The 20,291-nt window shown below is 49.0% G+C and overlaps 1 protein-coding gene across 9 annotated transcripts in view; it reads right to left on the bottom strand.

Annotated features, from left to right (window-relative positions):
* Positions 1–20,291, bottom strand: part of TECTA (tectorin alpha) — a 77,591-nt gene that overhangs the window by 37,591 nt on the left and 19,709 nt on the right. For 8 of the 9 annotated variants that reach the window (XR_014814338.1, XR_014814337.1, XR_014814339.1 and 5 more), the window contains 4 exon segments: positions 15,362–15,932; positions 12,770–13,362; positions 10,869–11,442; positions 3,712–4,313 (listed from right to left, as the gene is read on the bottom strand). Coding sequence is in view for 6 of the 9 variants with exons in the window: in NM_001419924.1 (NP_001406853.1) it covers positions 3,712–4,313; positions 10,869–11,442; positions 12,770–13,362; positions 15,362–15,932 (2,340 nt within the window). In the remaining 3 variants the exon portion in view is untranslated. 9 annotated transcript variants of the gene reach the window in all.

Genomic DNA, 20,291 nt, shown 5'->3' with positions numbered 1-20,291 from the left:
CCTTTGCCTAGGAACTCACGAGAAAGTGGCAGAGACAAGTACCTAAGTGGGTAGTAATAACGGGGTCTGATAAAACCAACAACAGAGGTGAATAGATGCACAGGCACCAGACTCAGCCTGGGTCTGACTTTCCTTTTCCCAGGATGCTCTTGCTGCGTCCCCCTCCTGGCTCACAGATGCCTTTGGGGCTCAGCTCCAGATCATTTCTTCCAGAAAGCCTTCCCTCCGCACCCCCAGGCAGTTCAGGCAGCCTGTTCTCTCATGACCGCCTCACCCCCACCCCCATCAGGTCACACATTTTTGTAGGACTTCACATCACAACCACGTTACCTGAGAATACATCTGTCTCTGCCACTAGACCCTGACTTCTCTTAGGACAGATGCCATGTTTCATGTTTCTACCCTTGGGCCTTGGCACAGAATAGGCATCAATACAAGCCTGTCAAACGCCACTGAGCCAGAGTGATGCTCAAAGCCTTCCTCTTCTCTGATGGCCACGGGGCTGGCGATAAGTGGTAAAGACACCAACTGTGAGGGTCCTGAAAGCCTTCGCCTTGGCCTGGACCAAGCAGGACCCGGCTGGCCGACACCCAGGGAGAGGGCCGGAGAGGCCATCTCTGCGGAGCTCGCGCTGGATGGCTGAGGTGTGGGCTGTGCAGTGCCTGGGGGTGGTCCGCCTTCTACTGCTCACCCCCACAACCCCGCCTGGCACACAGATTGCATGTTTATTTCTAGATTCCCTTGGTTTAGTGGATTCCCTTACATCCTTAATGCAGGGAAAGGTCAGTGTCCCAAGGAGTCACTTCCATGTCACCTCTATTTTTGCAAGCACCGGCAGTGACCCAGGCCCTGTGCTGTGTTTTGCCCGTCACTTCACTGCACGCTGTCATTATAACGGCCTTTATTCTTCTCTCAGGGAGAGAGAGTGACTAATAATAACACCATGGGAAAAACAAATGCAAATCATTGAACAAGCAGATCCTGTAATGCATATTAATAATTCAAAGTAAATGCTAAACCTATCCCCCAGAACCCCAAAGAAAAGCACCTTCAAGCATCCCAAACTTGGTCTTCCTGTCAGATTTGAAAGCTAGCTACTCTATTCCCAGCTTGGGCACTAGGACGTCTGGTGACTTAGAAAGACGGGCCCTGGAAATCCATTCCTCCCCTGCACCCATTACTCTCTTGTTGCTCCCTATTGTAGGTGGAATTTGTGTCTCCACAAAATTTGTATTGAAGTCTTGACTCCCAGCACTCGTGAATGTGACCTTCTTTGGAAATAGGGACTGTGCAGATGTAATCAAGTTAAGATGAGGTCACTAGAAAGGGGTGGCCCTCAATCTACTGACTAGAGATGTGGCCCAGAGAAACAGGACACAGAAGGAAGGAGGTCTTGGAAAGATGGATGCAAGGGCTGGAGGTGAGCTGCCACAAGCCAAGCGTCTCTGACGACCACCAGAAGCTAGAGAACACCTGGAAGAGATGCTTCCTAGGGCCTCCGAGGGAGCACAGCCCTGCTGACACCCTGACTTCAGACTCCTTGCCCCAGAATGGTGAGAGAAAACATCTCTGCTGTTTTAAGCCACCTGGTCTGTGATGCTTTGCGAGGCAGCCCTAGGAACTAATTCACCCTTCCCGACACATCTCCTTGTGGGAGGAAGAAACCAGTGGGGTGGTTCTCATGGCTCTTGACTTTAGGCATGAGAGCATCTCACAAGACAAGGGTGGGACACCGCGCCTGGAAGCTGAGCTGACCCATTAGGGCCTTAGCCCCAGAGCAGAGGGAAGGGGAGGCAAACACCCAATGAGAGGGGGGAATCAGCTGCCACGGAGGAGAGAAGGGAGAGCAGGACACGTGTTCCTGAGGATCCAGTGTCTCTACTGAAAATAACTGGGTCAGAAAACATGAGTAGCCTCAGATGTCTTTATCCCTAAACACCGAGGGTGTAACACAAGGCAGAAAATACAACTTCATGGTACACTAGATGGGACAGGGCCTATGAACAGGTTGTACTTTAAAAGGAAAAAAAACAAACAAACAAACAGAAAGGTAGAAAGAAGGAAGCATGTCGAATGTCACAGAGATAAGGAACAACATCCAGATTTATAAATCGAAGGGTAGAACTGTATCAGATGAGGAGCAAAGGAGAAAAGGACAAATAGGATGCAGCCCTGTGGACAACATGATTGATGTGTTTGTTTTAACACAGGCGGTGAAAATGGAGGAGAGGGATGTTATTGTAATGAGGGGCCCTGACTATCCAAGCATCTGTTGGGAACCTTATGTGGCTGAAAGCAACACATCTGATATGCTCCTCACTTGCCCTTGGAGGCAATTTCATCTCCCAGATGGCTAAAGAGGGGACCAACAGCAAAAGGAAAGCCACAGGGACTTGGAAGAAAGGGCTTATGTGTCAGCTCCTTCATTCACTTGACAAATTTTTGGGGTGTCATGACGCTCAGTGATTCATTTAACGTAAAGATGGATTAGGTGTGGTCCCTGCCTTCAAGAAGCCCACGGCGACAACTGAATGAGCGAGACGTGACCATCGTGGAAAAATGCAATATGATTCATGTCATAAGTGACAGAGGGCCCAACTGCTACGAGAAGCACAGAGGGGAAAAAAAATAGGGGGTGTGGATAAAATATCCAAAAAAGGGAAGAAGAATGGGCACAGCGACACACCCATCTTTGAGGCTAAGAAGCACCTTTTCTGGTAGATGGGAAGAGAGTTTCAGAAGCTCAGAAACCTCTCAGAGAAACATGGGTCAGAGAAGGGGGTAAGGGAATCTGAAGAAAGGAAAGGGATCAGCAGAGCTGCCCAAGGAACTGCTTAACACGCCAGAATTTGAAGGGGAAGGTACACACGATGAGGAGGGGCCTCTGTGGAGATGAATTATGCAACAGACCAGGGAGGATGGTGTTACAAGGCTGACGTCTTAAGTCAACTCCTCCAAAATGCCAGAGCAGAAGCTGTCGGTGGCTTGTTACCATTCCAGGTTCTGCTGGGGGCCACGCCGGTGGAGGTGGCGGGAAGTGGGGGGCGGCCTGCTACTGGGGCTGAAGAAATTGGGCAGGACCTGGAGTTTTTGGAACTCCCCAACCCCTGCTGGCTCCTGTCTTCATGCTCAGGGGTGTGAAGAGGTGGGGAAAGGTGAGAAGACTGCAGGAGGGCCCCACGTGCTCCAGACGGGACCAGACTCCTGAATGCTGGGTCCCCTGGGAGCCAGAGAGAGACTGGAAGAGGCGCAAGGAGGTCCAAAGGGGCAAATATTTTGATCTCAAAGGAGGGGGGGAGGTGGCTTAGACAACAGTGCCACTTAGAGACACCTGGTCCGTGCTAAGCCCCTTCTCATCACACAGGGAGGGCGACAGTCCGAGGTCGCTTGGTGGCAGCCAAGCCGGGACTCTATCTAGGTCTGTGTATCCAACACACTCTGCTACAACATGAAAGCCGCCCTTTCCAGAGCTGGCTCTGTTCCTAATTTGCTGCCTATGTCTTGAGCATTTTTCTCTCTGAGGGCTCAGTTTCCTTATCTGTAAGATACAGTGACGGGATGTCTCCGGGGCCCCTCTCGGCTCCAAGAGCCTATGTTTGTCCTTGGATTCTGAACCTGCCTGATTCAGCTGCAGCCCAGCATGCTGACCCAGGACCCCTGTCCACACATCCCCACGACTCCCCTCCTGGGGTCCGGCCCGTGACCACTCACCAGCACAGTGTGCTTGTAGGCCCTGTGAATCACGATGCTGTAGCCAAACACAGTCACGTCCACCTGCTTGACCCACAAGGCCAGCGACGGGTCCCGGTCCTCGTTCTTGGCCGTGACGATGAACTTGGGGAACGTGTCTGAGCTCGGCCTGCTTCCTGTGGTGCACAGGATGAGCGGGCAGCTGGTCTGGAAGTCAAAGGGGTAGCCGTCAAAGGTCAGGTAGTGGCCGTAGCCCGAGACGATGCAGGAGGCATCAGTGCGGGCCTGGCAGTAGTACAGGCCACCTTCCTCCAGGCAGTACTCGTCACTCTTGCAGGGGATGGTCTCACAGTGGACGCTGTTGTCTGTGCCGTTGCAGTAACAGAAGATCTGGCAGTCCAGGTCCACCCAGAAGGTCTCATTGGTGGCAAGTTGGTGCCCCTCAAAGTTGCAGCCACACTCGCTCCGGGCGACACACTGGCTGCCTTGCAGGGCATAGCCCTCATCACACTGACACCCCTCGGAGCAGCTGTCCACACAGATGGGGCCCAGGGCCAGGGTCTCACATGTCTCCGTACACGTCATGCACTCCTCGAAATGGCTGTTCTCTGGGCACTCCAGAGCTGAGGGTGGGCAAGAAGAAGACAGGCTTGAGAAAGGGACAGAGGTCAGGGACAGTGTATGTGCACTCCTTCCTGTGCATGAGTGCGTAGGCATGCACGTGTGTGGGTGCGTATGCCCGTGCATGCATGTGACTGCATGTGTGCGTGCACATGCTTAACACTTATTTCTCCAGCACAGTGAGCTCAGCGGCTGCCACATGATCAGCACCACCATTCACTTTGGGAAACATCCAAGGCTCCGTGAGCCCCTCCCTCAAGGGTTCCTCTAGTGCACTTCGCTTTTCATGCAGATTCCGGACCGTGAGCCTGTACTGAGCACCTAAGACACAGCAGGCACTGTTCTAGGCGTTTTAGTGTAATTTTCTCAACAATCTGGACAGTAAGAAAAGTTGTAACACGCCTGTCTTACAGGTGATGAAATGGAAGTTTAGTGACTTAACTCAGCTGATAGCGGAGGGGGATCAGAATCTGGATCTCCCAGTTCTAAGGCTCCTGACTTGAAAATTCTGGAGAGAGAGTGTCCTGGAAAAAACAAGGGCTTTGAGGCTGTAGAGATCTGTAGGTACCATCTTTGGGCTTCCGTTTCTCCTTTTATTAAATAAGGACAATACTTACCTAGCACTGCTGTTCCAAGAATTAATAACCTAATACATCCAGCCCACATTAGAGACTCAGTAAAACTATGCCGTATCCCCTCTTACACTTCCTTCCATTACAGTAAGTTTATGTAGGTGTTATAACTCTACGGATTGGACTTTTCCCTGTGTCTTTCATCCTTCTGCCCCTGGTGCCCTCTGACCTCGCCCAACTGCTCACTGACTCCTGTACATGGTCTCCCCACCCCCCTGTGCAGCCCCCACAAAGCCAAGCCTACCCACCCTCCAAGCTTCATTTTAAGTCACACTTCCGCCCTGAAGCCTTCCTTGATAGTCTGTGAGTCACTAAGCACAACACATAAAACGACAGCACGTGCTGCTTACCATGTGACTGTCCCATTTTTCTTTATGATTTTAGTTTGTCAAAATTTGACATGAGCAGGGACGAATCCAAGTGCGCAGAAGAAATTTACCTACAGGTCTGTGGCGTCTGAAGATCTGTGATGGTCCCCGCCATCTCCTGGGAGTTCAAGCTCTTGCCTTTAAGGCTTTCTTTAGTTCTTACACATACTATCAGTCCTTAAGAGGGTTTCATAATCCAAGGACACAAAGGACACTATAGAGAAATAAATTGCATGGCAATAACAGCTCTGCCCATAAGTACCAACTCAACAGCTTGGCACTGTGTGCTGAAAGCCAATTTTTCCCCCCTCTGGGCTAAAGGACTGTCTCCACTTCTGCTGACTAGTTGAAGGCTAGTTCAGCACTGATTAAATATGTCTGTATAGAGGGATTCTCACATTTTGTCCCTAAATTATGAATGTTATAACACTGACTGCAGGTTTATGGTGATAGCAAATAACATGACTTATTTAAATGGCTCTCGTTTTATGACTTATTGTGTTGTCTGAATTTGTCTGAATGTCTGGATCACACAGACATGAAGTAATAAAACTTCCCCTGGCCTCTGAAATGCCTCTGAAATTACTTAATTGGGCAGCCTGGCTCTGCCAAAGAGAGCTGGTTAAAAATAACTGAACACAGCGGCAGTGGTTGTCTCTCTTCAGGTCCAAAGAAGATTGTGTTCCTGATTTGCAGCTGTCGCCCAATCCGATCCCCACTCTGCAGGACCCTGGCCAGATTAACCCCTTATTACCTGGAGACTTAATCAAGTGTGCCCACTCTGGTTCTTCTTGCCAGACCCACCTACGCAAGATCAGGTGCAGACATCCTGGGGCATTCTCACGTGTGGGCCTTGGTCCTCCACCCGAGGAAGCCAAGTCCCATGGGGCTGCTTCTGTTCACATGTCTCTCTCTCTCTAAGGAAGGCACTGACAAGTGCTCCTCCAGCTCTGCAGGCCCAGCTCAGGGTTGGGAAGAAGCTATTCTCTGCAGCCGTCTCACCCAGGAAGAGAGAGAATCATCACCATCCCGCCGCACTGACTTTGTGTGAACAATGTCACCAAACCGTGCTCCGTGCATAATCCAGAAACACTTCCTGCCCTATAGGAGGTCATAGTCTAAAACGATGGCACAGACATGGCCCAGCAACGGAGTGAATTAGGTATGGGGCAGACTTCAAAATCCTGTAACATGAATGAACTATAACTGGAAAGCTGAGGCAGGAGAAGGGACAGAGATCGTATTAGATAAGCCGGAGCGAGGACAAAAGCAGATGTGGGGGTGAGCTAAAGTGAAGGCTTTGGAAAAGGGTTCTAAGGTCCCACTAGATGTGGTGGCCCCTAGAAATCCTGGAGCCTCCTACCCTGAAAGTGACCTTATGAAAAGAGCATGCTCCCAGAATTCACAGCATCTGCTATTAATCCCTCCCTAGTACAGATAAGATCACCAGGGATAAAACTGCCCATCTCTGAGAGGACAATGCATGTTCCTTGGACTTCTAATGCTCAGAAACCAGAGTATTATTTTAAAGACAAGTGTGTGTGCTCTTAGCTCTAAGATGTTTCAATTGAAAGGGCTTAGAGGAAAAGTCAAGATACTCCCATAGCAATAGATAAGCCTTACCTAGACCTTGACTTTTTTTTTTTTGCTTTTTAGGCTGCACCCATGGCATATGGAAGTTTCTAGGCTAGGAGCTGAATTGGAGCTATAGTTGCCAGCCTACACCACAGCAATGCAGGATCTGAGCTGTGTCTGAGATCTATACCACAGTTCACAGTAATGCCGGATCCTTAACCCACTGAGCAGGGCCTGGGATCAAACCTGAATCCTTATGGATACTAGTTGGGTTTGTTACTGCTGAACCACAGCGGGAACTCCCAGACCTAGATTCAAATAATATTCCCTGCCAAGAGGAATCAGGGCTTTTTGGAGTAATGGCTAATTCCAGTCTGGGGCAGGGGAGGTTTAAGAGTTGATATGGGTGTGGTACTGGTATCAAAACAGACAGACAGACCAATGGAACAGAATAGAGAACCCAGAAATAAACCCTGACACCTACGGTCAATTAATCTTTGACAAGGGAGGCAAGAACATCAAATGGGAAAAAGAAAGTCTATTCAGCAAGCATTGCTGGGAAACCTGGACAACTGCATGCAAAGCAATAAAACTAGAACACACCCTCACACCATGCACAAAAATAAACTCCAAATGACTGAAAGACTTAAATATACGACAGGACACCATCAAACTCCTAGAAGAAAACATAGGCAAAACACTCTGACATCAACATCATGAATATTTTCTCAGGTCAGTCTCCCAAAGCAATAGAAATTAGAGCAAAAATAAACCCATGGGACCTCATCAAACTGAAAAGCTTTTGCACAGCAAAGGAAACCAAAAAGAAAACAAAAAGACAACTTACAGAATGGGAGAAAATAGTTTCAAATGATGCAACTGACAAGGGCTTAATCTCTAGAATATATAAACAACTTATACAACCCAACAGCAAAAAAGCCAATCAATCAATGGAAAAATGGGCAAAAGACCTGAATAGACATTTCTCCAAAGAAGATATACAGATGGCCAACCAACACATGAAAAAATGCTCAACATCGCTGATTACAAGAGAAATGCAAATCAAAACTACCATGAGATATCACCTCACACCAGTCAGAATGGCCATCGTCAATAAGTCCACAAATAACAAGTGCTGGAGGGGGTGTGGAGAAAAGGGAACCCTCCTGCACTGTTGGTGGGAATGGAAACTGGTACAGCCACTATGGAGAACAGTTTGGAGATACCTTAGAAATCTATACATAGAACTTCCATATGACCCCGCAATCCCACTCTTGGGCATCTATCCGGACAAAACTCTACTTAAAAGAGACACGTGCACCCACATGTTCATTGCAGCACTATTCACAATAGCCAGGACATGGAAACAACCCAAATGTCCATCCACAGATGATTGGATTCAGAAGATGTGGTATAATACACAATGGAATACTACTCAGCCACAAAAAAGAATGACATAATGCCATTTGCAGCAACATGGATGGAGCTAGAGAATCTCAAACTGAGTGAAATGAGCCAGAAAGACAAAGACAAATACCATATGATATCCGTTATAACTGGAATCTAATATCCAGCACAAATGAACATCTCCTCAGAAAAGAAAATCATGGACTTGGAGAAGAGACTTGTGGCTGCCTGATGGGAGGGGGAGGGATCGGGAGCTTGGGCTTATCAGACACAACTTAGAGTAGATTTACAAGGAGATCCTGCTGAATAGCATTGAGAACTTTGTCTAGATACTCATGTTGCAACAGAAGAAAGGCTGGGGGAAAAATGTAATTGTAATGTATACATGTAAGGATAACCTGACCCCCTTGCTGTACAGTGGGAAAATAAAAAAAAAAAAAAGAGTTGATATGGAGTATCTTGTTAATCCAGGAAGTAAGAAAATGATAGAGGCTTTTCAAAAGGACATGGGAGGCAACTTGAAGGGGCTCCCACCGGCCAAATGTGGAACAATTTCAACATGAAAATAATTAACAAATGTAATATGAAACAGAGATCATTGAAAAAAGTAGGACTCCATGTGTCCATATTGATAAGATAGATAGATGGCTGGGATGGATAAACAGATGGATGGACAGATGGATGGATGGAAAAGATGACAGGCAGGTGACAGGCAGACAAAAATTAGAAGGGAGAGCTCTTTCTTACAGTAAAATCACACCTGCTGTCGGGTATAAGTGGAGAAAGTACAGGGGCTGCAAACTGTCAGCCTGTCAGCATCGGGCTGAAGACTGATACAGGCAAACACCATCAGTGGGCACTGCATCAAGCAGGGCACTGTGATGACAGGCAGGATACTGCATGGTTTGTGAGAATCTCCCCACAGGTTGCTCATTGGTCACCAGAGAAGAAACAGTGACTACAGAGTGGAGACATTTGACAACACCGGGGACCAACGTGCCCATCGCCAGTGAGAGGAGGCTGGACAGAGCGTGTCCCAGCACACGACGTGATTACCATGAGGAAAACACACATTGCCCATGCAGGAGGCTGGGTGGGGATGTACCATCTCAGGGGCACATCAAACCCAAACAGAGGGTCATTCGATTTTAAAAGGGGTGAGACTATATTCTTTAAAAATGACTATATCATAGAAGACAAAGAAAGCTAAGGAATTATTCCAGATTAAGGGAGACTAAAGAGACACAACAACTGAATGCCACATGTGGTCCTAGACTAGATCTGTCTTGGCAGTCGTGGGGAGGGGGAGGAACCATAAAGGATACTCCTAGGTCCACTGGCAAAACTGAAATACAAATGTTAAGTTATTGCCTCAATGTTAAATTCTTAAGGTCAATAACCACCCTGTAGTGTAAATGAGTGTCCTGATTCTAAGGAAATACACATTTAAGTATTTCGGGGCAAAGGGGCATGCCTGCAGCCTCCTTCCAAATCAAGAGGCAGAGAGAATGACGTAGCAAATGGGGCAAAATGCTAATGATAGGTTAATCTGGGTAAAAGTTATGTAGATATTCTTGCCACTTTTCTGTAACTTTAAAGTTATTTCAAAATAAAAAGCTTTAAAAAATATAACAGAAGAGGGAGTTCCCATTGTGGCTCAGTGGTAATGAACCCAACTAGTATCCATGAGGACGTGGGTTTGATTTCCAGCCTCGCTCAGCGGGTTAAGGATCCAGCTTTGCTGTGAGCTGTGGTGTAGGTCACAGACACCACTCGGATCTGGTGTTGCTGCGGCTGTGGTGTAGCTCCTATTCGACCCCTAGCCTGGGAACTTCTATGTGCCGCATTTCATATAATGGAAGAGAGCTAACCAGATACAAAGGATGGAATCCCAGCGGTGGCGCTGGTCTTGGTTAGGGCCTATCTTCTTGGTGGGGAAGGGATGGGAGCTGCGGTCCAGATGGGGCCTCCAGGCCTGGGCCCACCCCCTCAGCCACTCCTCCTTCTACCTTTCCAGTTACTCCTTCCTCTGGGCTCCTCCATAACCAAGAGGGCAATTATTTTAATTACTACCAGTACTTCTGAGATCGGTCAGATACTTTGGGGACAAAATAAAAAACCAGCCACACGGAACTCTCTTCATAATCATGGTTAGGTTTGCCCTGGGGAGTAGGGCTCACCTCTTCTCTGGGAAAGGCCCCCCGACTGATCATCTCCTGCTGAAATCATGGGGGTTCCGCCTTGTCAAGAGAGAAGGCACTTGCTGAGCCATCACAAAGATTTCTGGTCCTTTGACATGACTTGTATGTTCTGCTAGATAAAACCACCAATCAATAGGATGGCTGATTGCTCTACAGCAAAGAGGTACTGTGTAATTAGAAATAAGAATAAAGGTGACAAATAGTCTGGTTTCGGGTGATGGGCCTTCCAGAAGACATGTCAGACTAGGGAAGGGACCCACAGTAATTCCCTTGTCCTTGAGCACAATTCCACCAGGAAGAGAAGATCCAGTATCTCAGCCATTGCCCCCTTCTCTAACCCTGCTGGTCTCCCCCATAAGGTCACCCCAACTTACGGCAGAAGTCATGGGTCCTCCAGGGCCCCACCTCCACGTCGGCATTCTTGCAGGCGCTCGCGTATCGCGCCACTGAATCACAGAGCTCGGACTCATTGCCCCCGCTCTGGCACAGGCGGAAGAGGCAGGTGCGGTAGTAGGCGGTGACATTGACCACGCTGTGGCACTCCAGGAAGGAGCTGTTGGAGGGGTCGTTGATGAGGCCGCACCTGGAGCGGCTGCGGTAAAACTTGAGCAGCTCCGAGTCGTTGTTGCAGGCCTTCAGCAGGTCCCCGCACTCCCCGTTGCAGATCTCCTCGAAAGTGGTCCAGCTTTCCAGGAAGACGGCCAGGTTGTCTGTGCACTTGCCGTTGGGGAGACAGAACTCATCACTGGCATTTGCATTGAAGAAGCCGCACAAGCCCCCTGTGCAGTTGAAGTAGGCGGTGGAGAGCCGGATGTACAGCAGACCGACGTCTGAGTACTGCACCGTCACAATACCCTTGGATTCAACCGTCGTGCTGTTTTTGTTTCGATAAATTTCCAGCCTCCCCGAAGGATGGAAAAAAGGTAATTCCACTTCCTGACCATTCAACTGAAAAATCAAATCACTATCATCAATTCCAGATAGACACAAAGTGCCCACAATTTCCTAGGCTATGAATAAAGACGTGGTTCTGCCCCACAACTAGCCTTGGAGAAATGTCAAGAAGCTGACAGTCTCTGCAAACCACATAGACACCAACTGTTTTTTCATGGGCATCTTTGCTCTTTCTTTCCAGGCTCCTCTGATCCAACATATTTGCTGTTTGTATGTGAGACCCTAAGAGAGCTCCAAACCAAACTGAAGTGTGAGCAACAGTCATTGCAGAGTATGGCTTCCCGCTGCCCCTGACCTTGGATCAGTGGCTTCCTGCTACATATTCTACATCTGCTTTCCTTCTTCCCCACCTTTCTGCCTCCTTCCTCTCCCTTCAAACTTACTTTTCCTGTGTCCCAGCCCTTTAGGGGCACACAGTGTACATCTAATTATCTAGCTATCCATCCATTTATCTCTTACTAGTTAATGAATTCGTTTCTGCCAGAGTGTCAATGGGAATGAAAACACAGCCCTTTCCCTTTGCGGTATGTTTCGTTCACTCTATTAACTTTTGTTTTCTAAATTAGACATCATGTGGTATCATGCAATGCATGTGGTCCTGGGAGGTGGGAGAACCTGCCCCTCCCCCACCCTCCATCACCCCAGCTCTGTCACCTCTCGGCCATTCGGTTGCAGCCCTCACTTAGACCTTTGGGATCCTCGGGTGAAAAAGAGGAGTTGCACTCAATGGTTCCCAAGATTCCTGCTAGAACTAATGATCTATGAGTCTGGATGCCTAATGATGGGTATTTTAGACCAGGTCAGAGGGGTGGGAGGCCCCACCCAGGGCAGGCACCCATTGTGCTGCTCCACATGGATTCCCATCCACCATAGGAGATACAGTGTAGCACAGGGTAAAGAGTACAGACTTTGGAGCCAGCTGGCTTGAATCCCACTTTATGGCTGTGTGTCCTTGGGGAAGTTACTTAACCCCTCTGTGTCTCAGTTTTCTCATCTGTGAAAGGAGAATAATGATATTATCTACCTTCTAGGATGAATGCAATACTGCTTGAATAGTGCTTGGCATGTTGTAAGCATCCTATAAATATTTGCTATTTTGTCGAGCTAGTTCTATTTTATCTAATTCGAGAAATTCCAGCTTTACTCCATGTCTCCACCTGATAGATTTTTATTTGGTGCTGACAGAAAATGCTTCCCATTCCAGAGTCATTGCCTCCCTAGAATCCGCTCACGGTCAGAGGCGGCCAGGCAAACCTGAAGAATAAGGCTCCTTGGCTTGGTGGAATTCTTTGGAAAATGCTCCAGGCTGGCTTGACCTTACCTTGACCTCCGCAGCCCCGAGGCCTCCTATCTTGACCTCCTGATCGGCCACCAAGATCCGGACACCCCGCAGCCAAGCAGGCCCTGCGTCGGGCTTCTTCTTGTTGATGTCGATTTCCAAGTACTCCGGCCCCTCCGGGCAGGTCTTGAGGAGCGTGTAGGAGAACTCAGCCGGGAAGGCGTAGGCGGCGCCATCGAAAGTGTGCAGCACCTGGTTCTGGCTGAGCAGACACACCGTCTCCCGCTTGGGGAAGCAGCCCTGGTAGCCGTCCTCCACAGCGCACACCTCCCCACCGCGGCAGGTCTTGTTGAAGCAGTACACGTCGCCGCCCTCCTCGCACAGGCACTGCACCGTGCAGTTGGCCGTGGCCCAGAAGAACTCGCCCATGGCGTAGTAGTGGCCGTCAAAGTCACAGCCGCACTTGTGCAGCGGGACGCACTGGCTGGTGCTGAGGACAAAGCCTTCGTTGCACTCGCAGCCCTCTGTGCACGGCACGGCGCAGTTCTGGGAGGCCGTCAGATCCGAGCATGTGTCTGGGCAGCTGCTGGTGCACACGGAGTAGTGGCTGAAGTTTGGGCACTGCACGGTGGACACTGACGTGGGGGAGAGGAGAGAGCATGACAACAGGTAAATGACCTGGGGACTAACCTGCCAGATCCACCAGGCATGGGGTGGGGAGGAAGAGCTCTCCTCCTGGACCAGTGAGCTCCTAGAGGGAGCACTGAGAGCGGCCACTCATTGTGGGAGGGGAGACTTGAGGTTGGGTCTGTAGCAAGGAGCTCAACTGCTTTGGTATTAACTACTGAGCCACGTGATGGAATGGGAAGTTTGACTCTCATTTGATCATCCCAACTGAAATTAAACTTCAGGTCACTATTCTAACTATACTCAGCTGATTATTCAGTATGGGTTTAGTTTTTGGTCATCTTCAAGCATCAAGATGGTGGTTTAAGATCTTCAGCTGATGAGCATATAAATTGGTCTGATTATAAAGAGCATGGCCCAACCTTAGGAGGAAATAAATCCAATCCAACTTGCAGGGGAAATGAAAAATGTATCTTAGATTAGGAATTTGAAAAGGTGAACTTTCAAATAGGGAGGTACTTAAAATACCTAAAAGTGACCAAAGAACTGAAAATGTATTCTCTGGGATATTAAAAATAAGAAAGAAGCTTGGCTCTCTGAAAAGAACCTACTGTCTGTTCTTCCAGGAGACAGGATTGGAACTAGAAGCCTTCTGAAGGCCCTTCTTGCCTTAGAAACCTTCAATTCTTATTTTAAGAACATCTGAGTCTGGTTCAAGTCTGCCTGAGTCCAACAGGCAGGGATTCAAGAGCCTGGTAGACTAGCTCTCTGAATTACATCTACATCATCCTGCTAAACTGAGAGACAGAGAGAGGGAATGTGGAGGATAGGAAAGTGGTACGACTAGAAAACAAAATTGCCATCATAGGCAAAAAATGAGGCAATTGGATGCTCTTGGATTTTACAAAGACCAAAGGGAAATTATATTCAACCTCAGCTCGAACAAGGATTTGGAGACTCCAGGCACGATAGAGGCTGGTCAGTCGCACAGCAAATAATAAAGTAAATAATAAATAAATACAAAAAATATAATGTCACTTAGCAGTCTGATTAATTACCTAAGAATTGATTCTGGTCCATGATGACATCCATTATTCCCACCTATACTAATAGGAAAAACATTGCCCTTTGGCCTTGAAACTGAAAGAAACTTTCAAATCTCTCACCTCCATGGCACCCTCACATGCATAGAATACAATTTTCTGTTTCCTCATATGGAGAAAGCCATGGGCCAGGAAAGAACAAAATTCCAAGAAGCGACTTGGTTTTTTGTTTGCTTGTTCTTAACATTTACAGAACTAGGAAAAGTAAGAGATATGTAAGTGGGCTAGAAGGAAAACATAACAAGATAGCTAAATGGTTCCAAACGCTTGATCCAAAAGTGTCATTCCACAGCAGTGGATTTCCCACGCTCTCTGGGCTTCTTCTCACCACCCAGCATTTTAGAAGAAGGCCTTTTTTGGGGTTGGCTGTCTGCCCTGTCTGCAGCCCCTTCTCTGACCATTGGAAATGCTCCAGAGCAGGAGTCACAGAACCTGAAGGCACTGAAGGTGGAGAAGAAAGAGCCGAGGACAGAAACGCTGTGGGCTCCATCTGGGAGGTGTATTCTCTTCCCAGAGGCTGGTCTGGATTCCCCACCAGGCCCACATCCGCCTTTCCCCAACAGCCACAGAGACAGCCACCTTCAGCTCAGAAAACCCTACCTCCCCACTCAACTCTGCCCAGCCACCCCTGGTAAGGTCCTTCCTCTAGTCATGCAGTCCGTGTCTCCAGACCACATATGCCCATCAGTGGCTTCTTGTTTTCTGGCCACAGTACTGGGTGGCGAGAAAGGGCAAGATCCATCTATAGTTGATTCTTTATAATGTGCTATATTTCAACCTTACATGCATGTAACTTTGGGGAAGTTTGTCTTAACAAGGAGCTCTTTGCGGAGCCCTGAAACCCTTCTCCCTGCCCCCCTGCACAAGAGTGGCCTTCCGCGTGGTGGACGGGATGCCAGCTTACCACACCCTGTCTGGATTCGCCAGTCTCCGATGGGAATGCCCAGGGCCTGGCACACGAGGGCGTAGGCCTGGATGGCTTGACACAGGAGTGTCCCGTTGTCCCTCACGCTGCACAGATCATACACACAGCTGTGCACAAAGGCCGTGGGGTCCACGACAGTGCCACATTCCCCCAGGGGGCCATCGGTCTTGTTGAGGAAGCCGCAGTAGTCGGAGCCAAAGTAGAGGGCTTCGGTGGCAGGGTCACACTGGGTGCAGTTGTCCACGCAGCCTGAGTCACATTTCCAGTCAGCGTGGTAGACCCGCCAGCTCTCTCCCAGATCCAGGACCGACATGGCCGGCCTGCCGTCGGGGCGGAGGAAGTCATCCAGCGGGTTTTTGTTGTAGTTGCCACAGAGCCCGCACGTGGAGTTGATATAGGAGCCTGGGATGGAGATGGAGGCGTAGTGCTGGCCGTCAAATGTCACTAAGAGCCCAAAATCCGTCTCCACGGCAGTAGACATGCCACTCTGGTAGATTTTCACTGCCCCCAAGTCTAAGGTGATGGGCAAAGAAGCCACTAGGTCATTAACCTGCCAACAACAGTAACAGTAAAAAGGCAGGTAAGCAGGGGGCCTGGGCAGTGGGTCCAACCCGGGTCAGGAAGGGGAGGAAGAGCAGCTCAGCGCCCCAGAGAGAGTGGCCCCCAAACTGCTCAGGTGCTGGTGGGCTTGCCTCCCAAGAAGGCAGAGGCCCCGGAGCCCTCAAGAGCAGGCTGGCGGGTTGTGACCAACGTGCATGGCCAGTGCCACTCTAGACCCCTCTGGGGACCAAATGGTTGGTTGTCCGCCCTTCCTGGCTGGCTCTCCGGCCAACTTCACATCTTTTCTTGAAAGACTAGTTTCCTGGCTTTTCCTCTTTTCTCCTTGAAATCATTCTTAAAGTCTCAGCTCAAGTTACATACTTTCCATGATCCCTCGCTGCCCTGACCCCTCCTCCCAGCTGGCACGTGGACTCTAAACTCTTCCCCACAGTCTGGCTTTGAGGCTGACCCGGTGTTAATCTCTTGAGTGTTTCAGCCTCTCCCTTCCTGACACCAGCACTGTGTCACATCACCATTTAACCCAACGAATTTGAACACCTACTGGGTACCACACACTATGTTAGGTGCTAAGGAGCAAAGGATCTAAAAAGTAGCTGTCCCTGCCTCTCAGGAGCTCTAGATCCACTGAGGGAGAGGGACAGAAGTTGACATTCACAATGTATGGTTTTCAATATGCATTCATAGGTGATGCGGTGATGCTCTGGTCCAGCCTGGAGTGGGGGTCATATTGGCTTTTTAGAGGCTAGTGTATCTGACCTGGGTCTTTAAAGATAAACAGAAGTGGCCCAAGGAAGCATGGGGTGGGGAAGCTGGTCTCATGGAATTTGTGTTTCCCCTGAGGAGACCACAACTAACCAAAGCAATAAATAAAATATGTAACAATGTCAGAAAAGTGATCTGCAGAAAAATAAAGCAGGGTCAAGGAGATTCTGCTGAATAGCATTGAGAACTATGTCTAGATACTCATGTTGCAACAGAAGAAAGGGTGGGGGAAAAAACTGTAATTGCAGTGTACACATCTAAGGATAACCTGACCCCCTTGCTGTACAGTGGGAAAATAAAATTAAAAAAAAAAAAACAGAAAAATAAAGCAGGGAATATGGGGCAAAAGCGCTAGGGAAGGGGTCTCTAATTTTAAGACAGGATGGTGGAGGATGACCCCAGTGGGAAGGGACGTTTGAGATGAGATATGCCGTTACTGGGGTGAGAGTGGCTCCCGCAGAGGGACTGGCCAGGTGCTCGGGGAAGGCACGGGCCAGGGTGGTGGGAGCAGAGAGCAAGGAGAGGGCCATGGTGAGGTCAGAGAGATAAGAGCTACCAGAACAGGCAGGGCCTTGTCAGCCACAGTGGAGACTTTGGCCGTGACTCTGAGAGAAACGAGAGCCAAGAGGGCGTCTGGAGCAGAAGATCGACACGATCTGACTTCCGTTTTGAAAGCACCACTCTGGCTTCTGTGCTGGGAACAGGACTTGGAGAGCTTCCGAAGCGTGTTTTTAAAACAAAACCCCATACAAACAAAAACACCTTGGATTTGCCTTCTATAGGAAGAGCTCCGAAAAGTGTTAAGCATTTGGGAAGGTCTCTTCTGGCCAGCATGAAGGACTTATTGAAGAAGGTGGTGACTAGAAGCAGAGAAATCCATCTGGCAACTGGTGCTTGAGTTCAGGGGCGACAGGGAGGAGGGTCTAACCTGCATACAGACGTGGACGAGGGACACTCAGCAGGGCAGGGACACTCAGCAGGGCCAGGTGCTTTTGGCAGAGGGGATTGACAGGCGGGGGGGGGGGGGGAGAAGCATCAAGAGTGAGTCCCAAGCATCTAGTTGACTTACGTGGCTTGATAAGCCTTCAAGAGTTAGTTTCCTTCTTTTTCACACTGAATTTGCCCAGCACCTACAGACATCACTTTCGTGGGTGGGATGGAACAGCTGGTCCCAGAACAGTCATAGGTGGGCGGACATAAGTGTGCATTCGGGCTGCCCTAGACCTGTACTGATCTCTATCACATGGAAAGATCAAGGGTCTTTTTACCTGTCTTGCTGCTACTCTCTGTAGGGTTGTCCAGGAATTTAGATAACAGACTGTCCAAGCATCACCCTCCCCAACTCCCTCCCCCGCCAACGCTCACCATGGCCAATGCCATGTGCAATTCTCTGTCTTTAGAGATTAGTAAGACTTAAGGCAGAGAGGACAAAAGAACAGGTGTGAGAAGTAAGCTGTCCTACAAGAGTTAGAAATAGAAAAAACACCCTGGAGTCACTTATCTCCCAGGTGGTAGGTTGGCCAACAAGGTGGAGAAAAGCCATGCTCTAGGGAAGTATGGCTGGTAGGCATGTTGGGTGATTATTATGCATCATTCTGCGCTGAGATGTAGGACGTGAAACCCTCTCCAAGGTGGTGTAACTGTAAAGACCAAACACCTCCACTGCTGAGTATTCACCTCTCCTGTCACTCAGCTCCTGCTGACAAAGGACAGTCATTGCATCTCGAGCAGAAGCCCTGGGGGAGACTGTCTCAGGATGTTGCAACCATTCCCCCGGTTTCTCTGCATCTGATTTTGTCCCACTCAGATCAACTGTGTCCCTATGCTGACCACTGGCGTTGCCCAGGGGACCCCTTTTTTCCTTGGCTTAAGTGGCCATTTCACCCCTTCCCTCTCACATGTGTCTCAGTTGAAACCACACATTACAGAGTCCTGTGTTTGTACCCCACTGTGCTCGGAGTGGGAGCTCCCGGGCCTCTCCCCCAGCGCATGACTTCTTATTTCCTTCCTACTGCCCTAGTCCTCGACTCCTGAGTAGCCAATGACTGATGGGGTTCACTATTCACTTTCCTTCTCCCTATATCCCAGCCAGGTCCCCCTTCGACTGTGTCTCTCCCAGGAGCGGGCAGGGGCCAGGTTAGGAGAGAGAAGTAGCATCCGAGAAGCACAGGTCTGAGGATGAGAAGAGGTGTCAGTGGCAACGGCCTTGTGGGAATGAGCATATACTGAGTGCCTACTGGGTGCCAGGCTTGGTACTCTCACACATGTGGACATCCGATTTTATCCTCGTGACAACCAAAGAAGGTCCTCATCATCTCCCCCTTTTGCAGATGAGGACACTGAGGTTTAGATGAAGGCTTGCAGAACTTGGGGATGACAGGTCCTGACCCTCCCTGCTCCCTGCTGCCTCTGCCCAGTGCTGAGTAGAGGTAGCCAGGTCCAAACTACATTCAAGAGCCTCGCCTCCTAAACACAATCACCCCACCTTACAGATGGAGGAAGTGAAGCTGGCAGGGGCTTGAGCAGATCTGACCCCAGCATCTGAGCTCTGTGTCACCATAAGCAATTTGGTCTTGGCGCTCTTCTCTGGCTCACCCTGATCTACTCAGGTTTAACCGGGTAAGGAATGTGGAAACTGATAAGTATTAGCTAGAAGGAGACGTTGACTATATATGGATTTTAGCTGGCTTTCTTTGCCCCTTATTAGCATATACCATCTTAAATTGTTTACTTTGTTACTTAGGGAACATTTCAAAGGGGGAAAATGCATATTCAGAACCGAGTGCCTAACCCCGGCATATGGAGAAAGGCGATCTGTTCATAAGATCTGTTTGCAAGGCCTGGCCCAGCATGTCTGGAAGTCGGCTGCCTCGCAGGCAAATCGGGCTCCTTCTTGCCTCCCACCCCCTCCTTGCCTGTCCCCACTTCACCCTGGGTGGGTGCCCTGCCATCCATCGAGCCGCCCTCCCCAGCAGAGCAGGTGTATTCAGAGACACTTGGAAGCCATTTGGCAAAAGGAAAAGGGAGCCATTGTTAGCTTGCAGTTGGAATCACATAACCTTTTCTTTCTGAAACATTTACATTCACATCCACATCTCCCTGTCGCTACAGAAAATTGAGGAATCCATGCCCTATGCTTGGACGATGGAAAAGAGCCACGCAAAATTAGCAGAACTGCTGGGCCTGAAAGCAATGACGGTGCCCCTTTCCTTCTAAAAAAAAAAAAAAAAGTCTGACTGTGAGGGAAAAAGAATTTTAATCAAAATGGGAAGTAGGAATAAAGCATGAAGCTTTCTTTTATTCAACAACCGATATTATGCACATCATCCCCACAACACAGGAAGTGGGGGAAAGCTTGCGAACATTTTTCTAGCTTGAAATATTAGCTTCTATCTACAAGGACAAGTGTAGTGCTCAACAGCACAAGACAGATGTAAAAGGGAAAACCTCCAAACTTCTGCACCCAGAAGACGCTTACCTTTTATTTGATTTACAGAGCTGTCTCTAGGGAGACTAACCCAATAACAAGCAAATTGGCATTTCAGCCACAGTAATAGCCCACTTTTCTAATTAGGACACTGATAAG

This window comes from Sus scrofa, chromosome 9, assembly GCF_054392235.1.
Source record: "Sus scrofa isolate SSC_HxYL_T2T_F1_AM1 chromosome 9, Sscrofa_HxYL_maternal_Yorkshire_Landrace_v2.0, whole genome shotgun sequence".
Lineage (NCBI taxonomy): Eukaryota > Metazoa > Chordata > Mammalia > Artiodactyla > Suidae > Sus > Sus scrofa.
The sequence above is the reverse complement of the archived record's forward strand: the minus strand, read 5'-3'. Positions and strand labels throughout refer to the sequence as shown.